The sequence below is a fragment of the Pyrgilauda ruficollis genome, unplaced genomic scaffold, assembly GCF_017590135.1.
Source record: "Pyrgilauda ruficollis isolate IOZ18807 unplaced genomic scaffold, ASM1759013v1 scaffold23, whole genome shotgun sequence".
NCBI lineage: Eukaryota > Metazoa > Chordata > Aves > Passeriformes > Passeridae > Pyrgilauda > Pyrgilauda ruficollis.
Window position 1 is genome coordinate 13,518,669 of NW_024522539.1, and position 14,965 is coordinate 13,533,633.

A 14,965-nucleotide genomic window follows, 5' to 3' on the forward strand; every position below is an offset into this window, starting at 1 on the left:
CACCTACTACCAGATGTAGCTCTGAGCCCAGCACAAAGAGCTGCTCTCAGTCTATGCAAGGATGATCTCAATAAATAATACAGTGGAATAGCTTCAAATATCACAAAATATGTGAGAGAGCCACGACTTCTTTGGCACAGAGAAGTGAAAAAATGCTTTGAGCTCAGTGATGTACAGAGAACCAGGATCAAGTTAAGAGGAAAACTGAGTAGTAATTATCAAAATACAAAAAACCTGAAATGTATGAGGGGGTGAGTAGGAATTGCTGGTGAGAGAGGAGAAAGGAGATTTGCTTCTAGTAGGAAGTAATTACAATAAAACACATCATGCACTGCTGCACATACTCTGAAGAGTTACTCTCATTAAACCTGACCTCAGCTTCTGCTAAGGCTCATTTTCTAACACCAGTGCTTCCATTCTACATGAGTGAAGTTGAAGCAGACTGTCAATGAAGACATATTTCAGTGCCTGTGCTGTCTCATTGTTGTGCTGCCACTTCCTGATGGTATCAGGACAGTGAGGCAGGCACCCATCCTGCCAGGTGGCCTTTGTGATCTTGCCATCTCTGCTAAGAATAACTCAGATGTTCAATAATTGCATATTAGAGTATATATACAGCTGCATAAATAACACTGAATTTCCATGTTGTCCATGCTCTTTCATTCCTCACTGGCTTTGAGAATTGTAATTTCAGTACATTCCAAGTATCTTGTCTTATATAAATCATTACATTCAAGAAAAGCATAATGATTCAGAGCAGAGCTTTTAAAATGCAAATAACTGGAAACAACAAAAGTTAAAACATACTTTATGCCACTGCCATGCTTTGAAAAGATAAATGCCAGCCTGTTTACTACTATAAATAATAAACCTTGTTCACTTTACAAAGATCTTGCGGGGATTGGTCACTTTGTATCTCATATAAGCTTGAATATATGAAGTGCTGTGACCCAATTCCACATATGCTTTCCTTTCTGAGATTAATCTTCCTAAAATGAATGTGGCAGCTCACAGTGTAAACTGCTTGCTTACCATGTTGCATGTATAATGTCTTATGCTTCAAAACAAAAGGGACTGCTGGTCTCTAGTATGGTCTCCTGGTATCTTAGAATCATAGAATAATTTAGTTTGGAAAAGATCTTTCATTAACGGCAAAATCTTAACATTTTGAGTTTCTAGTTATTGTGGACTAACAAGACAAAAAAAACTGAATAGTATAATATTATCAGTGTTTATCTTAGTAATATAACTCCATTTTCCAGAGGGAGGGGAGATAAGGAAAATCCAATACTGATAACGTGAGGCAGAGTACAGTGGTGGTATACTGAATCTCCTGATAGATTTTGGGCTAGTTTGGGCCCTTTATCTATAGCTCTGTGCCCTTTATTTTAGTAAACTACCTAGTGGTAAATTAATTATTTACATTTATCAGGCTGCCCAGACTGCAATAACCATGTTAAATTAACATAAGAAAGAGTAAAAAGCAACAAAGGAATTCAGTATTATTCTGACCCTGAGGCCCCACTGCCACCTGATGTCACTATTCTTGTCAGGCAAAGGCAGGCAGGCAAGCTGCATGTCTGCAAGAACTGACAGCTCTGGAAAGGATTTCAGCAGGTAGGAAGCCCCAGGGAAAGTCATACAAATTATTTTGCCAAGTCAAAAGATTATGCCTTATGGACAGCACTTGCTAAGATAAATCCATTAACCAGGGCAAACAGAGATTCAGTTAAGGGTGAGTCTCCTTGAGGTCTTCTGGGGATAGGCTGGCACTGCCTGACACAAGTGGGCAGGAACTCCACATGGCAAACACCACAGCAGGGCAAAAAGCCCTCCTGCCCTTGCCTTACTACAGCTTGGTTCCCAGTAAAGCACACTAAAGTAGGAGAAACACCACAAATAAGACGTCTGACACAGAAGAGAGACCTGAAACTGCACACATTTAATATTGGCTCTGAAGCTCCTCCTACCTATCACTAGCTCCAGAGTCTTCACCGAGCTACAGGGGAAAAACTGAGCATTTGAGGCAAGATTCAAGAGCCAGCAACAGGAATGGAGTCACCTGCACACTGAGATAATCATCTGTGTTTGCACCTGGAAAGCTCAAGGGAATATTATGGCACTAGGAACAGAAGAGCAAGATTTTCAGTGAGAGGATATTTTGTCATTCAGAAGTAGAAGGATAAATAAGTAAAGTGCCCAGCAATGCTCACTTGAGAGCCTTTTGCTTCACGAGCAGGCAGCAGCACAAGGGAGACCCGAAGGAACATCGGCAGAGGGTCTGGCTCTCTGGCCATGTGGTATGACTGTGACTAATTGCAAATGATTTAACAACTTCAACTCATATATACTCTGGCTCAAAGAAGCATATAGTGCTTAACACTGAAATGTCTACACATACTTACATGTGGCACGTAAAATACATCTTATATTTTGGATCTAAACAGATTTGCCACTTTGTGCGTGATGAACCTGGTTTTCATGAGCACAAAACATATTTTAAATGCTTGGCTCACCTGGGCTGTCAGATACCGTTCTTTAACTCTGGTTTTAATTATGCTATTGGCCAGCAGTCCCTAGTCCCAGAACATGTTTTATTCCCCCTAAGGTTTCTTGTAACAATCAGTCAAATTCCTATCTCTGCCCAAGGTTAAAAAAAAAGGTATGAGAGACATTAATGGCCCATTTTGGTACTGATAAGAAAATATTACAAAATAGTGTTCCAGACTAATTTTTTTTCCTTTATTCAAGACAATTTAATTTGTATATTAATGGAATCTGGTTAGCCATTATCTTTAATTCACCCACTGTGGAATCTGATGGTTTCAAATTCCCAGAAGCTGAAGAACTCTGTAAATACGTTGTTGCTGCACTCTAGTTATGTCTAAGCAAACCAATACAATTTTGCTGATAAACAACTACCATGATAAAAAATGGTAAAACAATTATCAGTTTTATAATATCCTTGTTGGATAGTGATTATAACAATTCAGGTTAGAGGAATGGCACACCATTAATTTTAGTCATGTCTCAAGACTACACACTGGAGCTCAGTGTAACAGTCACTACCAGTTCCTAACGCACACCAGCGTTAACCATCCTCAAACACCAAACTTGCAATTAAACCACGGCAGTAAGTAAATGCTATTTATACAAAGCTTGCAGCTTGACTGTTTTACAAATGAGCATGTGGGAAGCAATGTGAAATATCAACTGATAGTTAATATTTAAATCACTGCTCATTTACACTTAAGGCAAGCTTCATTGCTATTTGAAGAGAATTTCAAAGTTCGGAATTCTGTGATTCACTTCAAGAACTTTTATAAATAACACCCTATTATAAAGGAAAAAAATAAAACCAACTTGTGATGGATAAAACTTTCTCCCAGAAGCAAAGAATGTTTTTTAAAGACAGCAATCATTTTTTTACTCATAGAAAGAACAGATTTTTTGGTCTGTCTTAAGAAAGCATTCAGGAAGGGGAATGCTTCTGTCCCAGATGCTTAACCTCACAGAATTAATCCAGAAAAGTCAGGAAATTGATTGTATATAGGATAATCTGCAGTTAGAAACAATAATGCCTTTGCAATGTCATCATTCCCCCAGAGGGTGGTGGGCACTGGAAGAGGCTCCCCGGGGCAGTGGTCACAGCACCAGCCTGCCAGAGTTCCAGAAGATTTGGACAATGCTCTCAGACCCATGGGGACTCCTGGGGCAGTTCTGTGCAGGGCCAGGAGCTGGACTTGATGATCCTTGTGGGGCCCTCCAGCTCTGGATATTCCATGATCATGTACTTTAACTAGTGGTAGTTTATGGCATACACATAAATATGCCTTGCTATTAAGATTCAATTCCACCAGTAATACAAGCATCAATTGAAACAATCAAACTCGTTTTTCATAGTGAATTTTGAATCCATTTCTATAAGGCACTCCAGACAGACAGGGCGCGGATGCCTTTAGCACAAATGGAGAGACAGGAGCACACTGAAGTCCTGCATGTATTCCCAGTATTTCATCACCAATCTGCCTTGGATAGCTCTCCACCCATGTATTGTTCTTCTCAGAGCCTACTCCAAGTTTCCCACATGTACCTACCAGGCACCTTAATGAAACTGGGGAGCTCACAGCTTGGAATGAATCTGGGTTCCTTTTGTTAGTTCCTGATCATTATAGTAATGAAGTGGAGATCGAGAAGCAGAACTCTGCTAAATATTTTACCAAATGTCATTTCAATCCTATTTTGCTTCAATTTAATGGAATTTTCCTAAAGGAAGACTCTCTAGAATCATGTGGTTCTAGCAAGATGTTCAAAGAGAAAAATTCAAATCCTACCTGGCTGTCATCTTCATCCAACATGCTTTGTGTCTCAGCCCCATCTTTGACAAGGAGATTCTAATTTTTTTCATGGTCTATGCAGTCCCTGTGGAAGAAATTGGATGCATTGAAAATATCTCAATTATTCTCACTGGTTTATGAATTACAGGAGAACATTTCCTAAATTATTAACCTGAATATGTGCTAACACCAACAATAAGATGCTGTATGAATTCCCAGGTGTGATTAAAACAAAAAAGAGAAAAGAACTCCCAAATCAGCAGTTCTGCAATTGCTTACTTTTCTAACAAAACAAACATCACTAAAGTTTAATCCAAAATTCAGTTAATCCTTTCACTAAAGATAAGCTATATTAGCTAAACAGATAACCAGTTCAACTCAAAAAGGAGAAAGAAGTTGAATATATATATCAAGAGTGTCAACACTCTAATAAAGCCAATGCTCTCAAGATAGCACCTCTATCTCTTCTGTTCCTGTCCTTAACCCTAAAACCCAGTCAGTCTCCCTCAGGTGGGAAACCTGACAGCATCCTGCCCTTTATCACCTGGGCACTTCCCCATTCACAGAACAACTCTATTTTCTCCTCCACCTAAAGGAATCCTGTCACTTCCTCTTCAAAACCAGGAAAATGCTACAACGAAACTGGAATTTGGGGCTGAATCTAGCAGTAAAACGCACCAACCACACAAAGTGTACACCAGGATAAACAGGCAGGAGCAACCCTCGAGCACTCAGGACCTGTGTGAGGCACAGAAGGATCTCCAGGACTGTCAGCAGTGAGCAGCAGCAGTGAGCAGTGAGCAGCACGTCCCTGCCAGGCTGCAGGGCAGGGAAGCAGGATCACGCTGCCAGGGCAGGGGCCAGGCTGTGCCACCAGAGAGCCCCGAGCAGCCTGCAGCACCTGGCTTCAGCACAGCCTGCTCAGCTGAGCTCCCTCTGCCAGGGAAAGCTGGGGAAACTGTCCCTGTAACACATCCAGCTGGGCATTGCTGCCCTTGGACATCCACAGCTTCAAAATCAACAGTTTCAATGTGTCCGTTACACAATACTTGAACTTTAAAAATTAAAATTAATACCAATGGTAGGGTAAAATTTTCAAATACAGTTTGGCAATTTATTATTTATTTTATTGCAAAGAATAAAATGCAGCGACCTGCTTAAACTCACTTTTAGGCATTCAAATTTATTTGGTCCCCCTAAGAATGAAGCTCCCAGGCAATCAGAATTTCTTCAGAAGGTATGACATAGGCTCTAAATCACTGCAGGGCTTTAAAATACTAACATTTTCTTATGATACTTATCATGAAAACATTGACATTTTTGCATTATAAAAATCAGTGTCACAGACAATCCATCAGCAAACAGATAAATTAAATTATTACCCAAAATATTCAAGCCATCTCAGCTACTTACAGGCTATTCTTGCAGGCTGGCATTAGCAATGTCATTGTTGCCTCTGACCTGCCACATTGCATTATCTTCACAATTAACCGGGAATCCAGAAGAACAATTTGACCATGATAAAAAGACAGCCTTGAATTACAGCCATTAAAGAGACCCATGGAATTTTTATTTAGGCATCCCAAAAGATTTAATAGGAGTAATAGCTTCAATTAAAAATTAAGGTTTACTTATGTAAAGTAGTGAAAGCAGAAACACCATTTTAGGTAAGTAGATGCTCTACGAAGAAAGCAAAACCAGACAAATCTCTGAAAGTTTGGTTTCGTTAAAAGGCATCTGGGTATCCAAACATCTCTGATTAAAAATGAAATGCGAAAATAGAAAGCTGCTGTAAGCTTCATTTTTTATTTGCCTGGCTCAGGTAACCATGATAATTTTTCTCATGCTCTCATAGGATAGCAAACGGATCAAATTCTAGACCAATAGAGTTATAAAATTAAGGATTTCACTTCTTATATCTGTCCTAGGAAGATGTGCAGAAAAAGATACTCCTAGAACTGTGCGAGGCAAAATTCTTTCTGAACATAAGAAGACATTCCAAATACGTTGGTCTAATTGGTAGGCAAATTTAAAGTCAGATTTTAACTTTATTTTTTTCATATTTTTAAACTTCTAATTAGTCATTAAAATAATCAGTGGTCTAAAATTTCTCCTGCAAAACAAATGCTTAAGCAAATTCCTGAAAGCTTATCCAAGCTTGAAAAATCCTCCTACCTAATTAAAGGCATTGAAAAAACCAGACAGTAGCTTCCTCCCTCTTTGTCCCAATTCTCCCATTTTTCATCCTGTCATAATAAAAAGACATTTTAGAAAAAAATTGTCCATAATAAATGTATGAATTATCTGTGGTCTTTTAAATCTATTTCAAGAAAAATACACTGAAAGCAATTTGCATTCACTCATGACGAACAAAACCCTTTTGATGTTACTGGAAAAGAGAGGAGTTTTATTTTGAGAGCTAACTATCACCAAAATCAAAGGCAGGTCTAATACTGGAAAAGTCCTCCCTCTGTGCCAGTGTCTATTGTGATTGCTCACCCCCAGCTGGCTCATGCAATGGTTCCTTAGGCATCTGTGCTGGGGTTGTTACTCGGTCTCTACTCTGTCAGCTTCTCCAGCCCTGAGCACGAGTCACAGGTGACCGAGGGCTGTATTTCCTATATGCTACTAAATGTGTGATTACAAATCATTCATTCACCCAGGGCAGCAGCCTCCTTGTCTGGCTGGCCAGCAGGGCTCGTGTTAGGGCAGTGCTGGGCACTGTGCTTTGTCACTGCCCTGACAGCACTGCTCCCTGAGCCGTGCTCCCTGAGCCACGCTCCTGACACTCGCTACACCCACCTACCCTGGCTTCGCAGCTGCTGTAACAGGGACAGCAGCTGGGCTTTGAAACCAGCAGTGAGAGGGAGAAGTCCCACCGACCGTGTCACAAACAATAACAGCAGAAGCCCAGCTGGAAGAGGGATCCATTACTCCCACACACTTGGCCATCCCAGCAAGCCTGGGAGCCAGCAGACACTTTCTGCTGCTCACATTTGCTGTGTTTGGGAAATCAGAGCACGGCTGCTCCATGCTGTGCTGCCCATGTGGAAAAACACAGCCTCCATTCCTGAGCATGGCAAACCCACAGCCCATCTCCAGTGCTCCAGAAACACCAATGAAGTCTGTATTTCTATAAGGGATTCAGATAAAACAGGTCATATCTAGTGTTTTGAGTTGTTCAATTTTCCAACAAACCCTATATTTAAAGTAATTTTATATTGTGAATTTTCCATCAAACCCTATATTTAAAGCCATTTTAGTTCCTCCTCCAGAGGTCCACAGCTCTTCATCAATGAAACAATCTAGCAGATTCTTTGAGAGTTCCTTTGAGTCCAGCAAGGAATCTCATTTTGAAAATCTGCCTGTCTCTAAAGGATCCACAGCCTCCAAAAATGCTGTGTTCTGACAAAAAAAAAGTTATTCATTTTTGTTTCCATTCTCAGAATGCTCCCATTTGCAACAGTTTCCATGCAGTACTGTCACCAGCTGGCTGGAGAAGCATTTTGCACTGAGCCATGACTGGCTGCCACTCTCTGGGGCTGAGAGCAATGAATTCCTCTCTGGATTCCTCTCTGTCTCCAGTGACTCACTGGAGCATGTGCCCTTTGTAGCCCTGCTGCTTCTCTCAGTGTGCTGTGCCAGTATAGAGGGGCAATGACAGAAAGCACAAGGTCTCATTTCAAATAGGATGTCTGTTGCTGCACATGCTTGAAAAACATCAGCTTCACCAGTGACTGGTTAAAATAAATCATACAAGGACTGGACTGATGTCCTTAGTAGCAATACTGAGACTTTGCAGGAGAAGTTAGGAAGGAATATTAGGGAGTGCTGGTTTTTTGCAAGGTAAGAAATACAGTTTTAAATTTGTAATCCATGCATTACAAGACAAGAAACAAAAAAAATCTTTCTCCTCAAAGCCATATTAAAAATGTGTTTGATGAACTTAAATATAACCATCAGGATTCTAAAGACCAAAATTCAGTATTCTCTGGCAGATGAGGGCACCATGACTAGTTTTCCTTTTAGAAATCTTAGCTGTAGAAATTTGGCTTTGCACGATTAAACTGTCCCATGTCTCCTGCCTCAAAGAAATGAATTTGCTCTCAATTTTGCTACAACATTCTAACTTTGAAAGAGTTTGAGCTTAGCTTTATAGTCAAAAGCCTTATTAGAATGAAAGTGACCATTAGAAAGTGAACATTTTTGTGGAATTCATGTTAGTTATTTAAATTGCAGCAGATGGTAATTTTTTCAGGAAAGAAAAATTTCTAGTATGTTGCTTTAGGACAAAAAAATAAGGTTGATCTTCAGATGCTTATACATGAGGACCTGTTAAAGCTGTAGGCCTAAAATGCAGATTTCCTATCAACTTTAATTAGCTTCTGTAAACCCTAAATTTTGTAGTTATGTAAAATTAACCAGGGTGAAGAAAAGCAGTTTTGTCAACTTTCTGTTATTCACACTCATCCAAAAAGAAGGCAAAGCAATTCTGGAATGTGACTTGTATGCCAGTGAGAAATGAATGCCAAGCCCTGAAAATTCATCAGAAGGACCTGACAGAGGCTGAAATGAGAGGAACAATAATTCCTTGTACAGAAATCAAAGTGCAAATGTGCTGAGCATGATGTCAGTGAAAACCTGTGGTATTTCTTTGGACAGAGAAAAGCACCTATAGGGTAAATATGCTGAGAAATCCCTGTAGTTACAGCATTGGAGATGTTCCATTCACAGAAACACCGTGGTGCTGCCACTGTAGTTTAATATGCTCACACTTTAATGTGAGGGTATGCTAACAGTAATAAAAGGCAAGTATGAATTTTGAAAAATGTTTGCATGACAGAAATGACCACAAGTCTTACTCATTAGTTATGCAGTCATTAGGCAAATTTTACAAATCCTTATTCCTCACATCTGAACACTGTTCAGAAATACTCTCTGTAATTACTTTTTACAAAGCGACAGGGCAGCAGCTTCGTTATTTTTAAACAACAGAATAGTCTGTGCTCTTCTTTATCCTTCCCAACAGATGACAATCTGGGGAATGGATCATTTTCTGGAAATCACATACTGGTGTAGAAACTAAGAATTTGGGAAAGACAACACCTTTGTGAACCTCTGTTCAAATTAGCATGTAGAGAATATAAGGTTCAATCAGAAAATTAACCATATTTCAGATCACTAATTCATCCTTCAATAGAAAACTCAACACCAAAACCACTTGCTAACTCCTGCAGGGAAGAACCATACAATGTTTCAGGACATTTTACAGAAAAAAATCAAGCTTGTCCCATGTATGTTCTCAATCCCTGAGACTACTCATTGGGCAAAGTAAACAACAGAGAATAACTAATAACATGGGATGCAATTACTAGGACTATCTATAAAAAAACCAGCTAACAAATAAAGAGGTAATTTAATTCAAATAACATTCAAAAAAACACGGGCATCTAACATGTGCTGTAAGCTACCATTTAAAATCCTAGCCTACTTCACCTATTTCTCTAAAAAGAAGGAAAATGAAGGAAAAGAAGATTATTTTCTGATATGGAGCCCCAGGTCATTGCAATTGCACCATAATTAGATCAAAGTCAGAAAGTGCTGCAATCACTGTAGATGGATACAGTACAAGATGGTCACTTCTTCACTGTCAGCTTCTCAGGGCTATTTTATCATCTTCTGTCACATCAGGAAGATGCACAATTTTGTTCATCTGCAAATCTATTCAAAGAGAAAAAGAGGATATTTATAGCAATTCTGGGATATTATAAACCTTGGGTAACTGCAACATCTTGTAATGACTGCACAAGTAATTCTGAACGTTCTGCAGTCCCTGGCTCTTTTCACTGAGCAACGCTCGAGATTAGCCTTGTAATCTGAACAAGGAGGATGGTCTTTGGATGTAAACAAGCATATTACAGTCATGGTGAGGGTCTCTCCTACAGTCATACGAATTCAGAATCCTGTAGCTGTTTCTCTAGCAGCTCTGTGCCTCTCTCAGACTCAAAACAGACCTGAAATAGCACTTGAGTGAAGTCTTTTGCACATTGACTTCTTTACTTCTTTGCTCATCAGATAAAGAAGCAATAGACAGCACCCTGGTACTAGATGCACACTATCAGCACATACATTTTCTATGCCTGGCCTTGATATATGTGACCTGATCTGTGCATAATGTTGTGTCCTTGAGCAACTGGTTATTCACAAACATACAGACACAATTGGCTGTTTCTAATTATGTCCCATGTATGTGAGAAACAAACAGACACTAAGGGCTTGTTTATTTTCTGGCAAACACCCAACTGTGTTGGGAAGGTGTGCTGGGAAACCTACAATGGTTTCTACAGCCTGTAACTGTAAAGTGAACTCACATTCATCATTGTGTCTCAGAAGTTATCTTCTAGGGAGAGGAAACAGCTGTCTCCAAATCACCTGGCTGGACAGCAGAGAGAGAAGAATGAAAGCTCAGAGAAGAATGGGTATTGCCTCTGGTGGGCCCTGCAGGCAAAGAAAGCCTCTGCTGGCCACAGACTGTACCACTTGCCTTTAAGTTGTAAACACCAAATTCTAACCCAGTGCCATAAATAAAGACTTTTAGAGGACTTCAGTAATTTTTTTAAACCTTTCTTTTCTAGTATCTGCACAATATCTGTAAATGTCTGTGAAATTAACTTTTATTAGCCAGGATGTCTACAGAAAGCAGATAAGGCTTTTTCCTGCCATTTGTGTGCATTCACAGCAGAATCTCTGATTTGAAAGGTAAAACCTTTAGTAAGAAAGCACCTGATTGAACACAGTTTAACAAGGAGTTGAAGTGCTGATTGCTATTAAAGAATATCAAAAGAATTCCTGAAGTGCCTATAAATTTCAACCTGCTAACATCAGATGAATACAAGACTGCCGCAAACAATATAAATCAAGATTTACAAAAGAAACAGTTAAAAACTATTTCCTCACTTATACTACAGGATTAGGGTTATTATTTGGGGTTTCAGCACCATCCTCTGAAGGTTTACCTTTTGAGACCTTGGGCTGTGCATGGTGTTGACCCTGTGTTCATCACGGAGGGGTGAAGCATTTGTCAACATAGCCAAGTGTAAAGCAAAAAAATGAGCCAACAGTAGAGGTCAGCCATGAACTATAAATTTCCACTCCAAATTTCTTGCCTGAACAATTCAGCTGTTTACTGAACACCCAAAAATATCTGGGGCACCTGTGCCAAAACAGCAGTGAACAACAGTAGAAGGAGGAAAGAAAACGAGTCCTTTCCAAAATGATACAAGGCAAAAATCCAGATACTAAGAGCACTGCCACGGGAAGGCTGAAGTACAAATGAATAATAACACTTGTTTTTTCTGTGAAAAACACAGAGCTCCCCTAGCAACTTGCTATTGTTTGCTGGCTAGTCCAAAAATGTCAAGATCTCATGGAAAAAAACCCAACCAAAACCCAAAAAACCACCAGCTATTACTTGGCTTTTGGAGAGGTAGCTTCACCACTTGCTGGTTTCTGCTTCCCCTTGGTAAAGTTGTCTGGCATGTTGGCTCATTTGAAAAGGGGAAGGTTTCAGTTCTGCCATGTGTGACAGCTGGAACACATGATGTGCCAATTGCTGAACTACTCAGGTTGCCCCAAGATGCATCTGCTTTTGTGCTCAACATTTCAAAATACTTAAACAGTAGCTACATAAATTAGGTCAATGCATAAGCCGAAACAGATAACCTGGATTTTTAAAGCTGAAAATTAACAGGGGCTAAATAAACTGCTGTTTGATCTGAAAAACAAGCACTTAGTTACCCCTTGCAAATGACAACATTATTCAATACCATTCTTTTTAAGAGCAGCTGCCTAGGACATTCATTTAATGTAGCAACTGGATTTGAAGGGCAGGGATTTGGACTGAAAGAAATAACCCATCCATGGTGTCAAAATTACACTTAGAGCTTCAGATGGAAACCAGACAATCAACAAAATGCGCTGAATTTTCTAGGCCTTCTTTCCACCTGTGGTGCATTATACCTGTACCAGGCAGGAGCTCAGCCACCATTGTATTGTCATGTGTTTGTCAAGCACTAAACACAATGCCCCTTGGCCATGGCTTTTTTTTCCTATACAAAACATCCAGTACCTGAGCCCCCAGCCCTGCATCTCTTCTGGGGATTTAACAGCCATGTGTGCAACATCATTGTGGCCATTGCTCTCCACCCCTAGATGTGACCTAAGCCAAGCTGCTGGCTGATGCCAGCAAGGACTGGCCCTGCCCTGGTCCGTGCCCTGGCTGCCTTCCCCTTCCGCTGCCCTCCTCGGTCCCGACAGGGGTTATCCTGCTCAGGGCACTCTACTGCCCTTTGGACTAATACACGCTTCCCAGAGCAGCAGCTGCCCATGGTGAAGGAGAATGACCTGTGCCGAGGAGGGCCGGGGAGCGGTGGGGGGCTTGGAGGTGGCTGATGCCCTTTGGCTTCTGGGGCACCGAGGGCACGGTGCGCTACCCGGGGCGGTCGGGCCGGCTCCCCTCCCCTGCTCTCCCGTCCCAGAGCGTCCGGAGCTCCCCGCGGTGCCGCTGCGGGCTCGGGAGGGCAGCGGGTGCGGGCGGGCGCGGCTGCCCGGCAGGGGAGGGGGCCGCCCCCGCTCTCGGCTCTATAATGCCGGGGCCCCCTCACCCAGCCGCGCCGCATCGCTCCGGCTGCCGCAGCAGCCCGCGAGCGGCTCCGCTCCCTCCCCTCCGGCCCGGAGACGTTCGAGGATTAGGGAAGGGAGGGAAATCCATCAGGCGAGAGGCAGGGCGGGGAGGCGGGCCGTCAGCATCCCTCTGCTCCGCCCGGGCCGGCGGCGCCGTAGGGCGAGCTCCGGTGCGGGCGCAGGAAGGGGCCGAGCTGCCGGAGGTGCCCAGGGCGCCGGCGGCTCCCAGCGGCCCGGATCCGCGGCTGGGGGCTGGCGGGGCTCGGCGGCGGGAGAAGCCGCCGCTGCTGTTGGCGTGTCCGTCGCTCGCAGCGCCGGCTCTCCCGGGATGGGCCTCCAGGAGCTGGCGGTGTGGCTGCTGGCGGCGGCGGGGCTCGTGCGCGGTGAGTGGGCGCCGGCCCCGCGGGCAGCGCCGGGAGCCGCGGTGGGGCGGGCGGGGACGGCAGCCCCGGGTCCCCGGCACGGCGGCTCTCCGGCCCCGGCCGTCCCCTTCTGCCCTCTGCCAGCTTTGCAGCTTCGGGGGCTCGCCCCCGTCCCGGTCGCACTAAGGGCTGGCCAGCGCTGGGACCTGCCCGGAAGGGACACGGGAGAAGGACGGTGGGGATGGGGGACCGAACTCTGTCAGGGGACTTAAATGGTGGATGTCCCAGGGTAGAGGCTGCCGCTTTTTGTGGGGGGAGTTGAGGACGAGAAAATCGGGAAGAGGGAGGTCGGTCTGCAGTGGGACAGGGAGGTCTCACGTCCAGAGAACCTGTTCCTACCCTGTCGCACATTCCCCTTCACTGGAAAACTGCCTCTCTCCCTGGACTACTCTGCTCCATTCATGTAGACCTGCTCCTTCTCTCCACAGAAAGACGGCAGAATAAGCATCCTCCCTGGATTTGAAGTGTAAAAAGGACAGAAATCCCCAAATGTTAGCATGTATATTAATGTACTGTCTATCATCTCTGCCAGGAATGCCGTACCCCACTTCATTTATAGCTGCACGAACAGAGAACAAAGCAGAGTGTACCTGCCCCAAAGAGTTCTCTGTCTGAAGCAGCCCGAGAGCAGTGCTCAGTCTAACCTGTGGCCATTTTTCTCCCATTGTCTTGCTCCCTTCTGCCGTATCTCTGTTCTGCTTTTCGGGTTATAGCTATGCCAGGACAGGTGTCAAATCACAGGTGCTGTATTTCCTCTTCATCACGTCCTGCTGCTGGACCGAAGGGTGTATACATTGAGAAAGCACCACTAGCATTTAGAATGTATCACTCCTGGCCAGTCAAGAAATGATCAAAGAGGTAACCCCCCCCTTATAGGCTGGGGTGAACATTTGTGACTAGGATTTTGTTGTAGTAGCTAATGAACTATTTTAAATACAGTGGCATTTTTTCTGGGAATGCAGCAGGTGTAATAATAGATACATAATATCTGATAGGAGTGAAAAAGCATGCCTGAGCTTTTTTCTGATGTAGAATCCTAATTATTTATCTTTTTATTCCTGTGCCCAAAGAATCTCTGCAAGGAGAGTTCCAAAGGAAGCTTTACAAGGAGCTGCTGAAAAATTACAATCCATTGGAGCGACCAGTTGCAAATGATTCCCAGCCACTCACTGTCTATTTCACTCTCAGCCTCATGCAGATCATGGATGTGGTAAGTCTGTAACCTTCTAGGAAACTGTTTCAAAGGGTGGATTTTCCTTCCTAGAAGGGACATTTGAGATAGCAAAGCAAAATTACAAGAAATTGGAAAGCACAAATAATTCAAGACACAATGCCAAATTTTGTCTACATCTTTAAAGAACGAAACTTAGAAGTACACTTTACCTATTTCCTGGCCAAAATCCAAGTTGTATTATTTCCTTTGGTGTGTAGACAAGATTGCTATATTCTGTGTGTTTACAACCACACTTGACTGGTATATCAATAGGTATTCCTGTGCTGTACCTATACAATGCACTGCAGAAT

The 14,965-nt window shown here is 42.7% G+C and overlaps 1 protein-coding gene across 1 annotated transcript in view; it reads left to right on the plus strand.

The window, feature by feature from the left end:
• Positions 1–13,174: 13,174 nt before the first annotated feature.
• Positions 13,175–14,965, plus strand: part of CHRFAM7A (CHRNA7 (exons 5-10) and FAM7A (exons A-E) fusion) — a 39,259-nt gene continuing 37,468 nt past the window's right edge. Inside the window, exons 1-2 of the mRNA XM_041469039.1 lie at positions 13,175–13,402; positions 14,512–14,651. Of these exons, the coding sequence (XP_041324973.1) occupies positions 13,348–13,402; positions 14,512–14,651 (195 nt within the window). The 5' untranslated portion in view covers positions 13,175–13,347. The remainder of the gene's footprint in view (positions 13,403–14,511; positions 14,652–14,965) is intronic.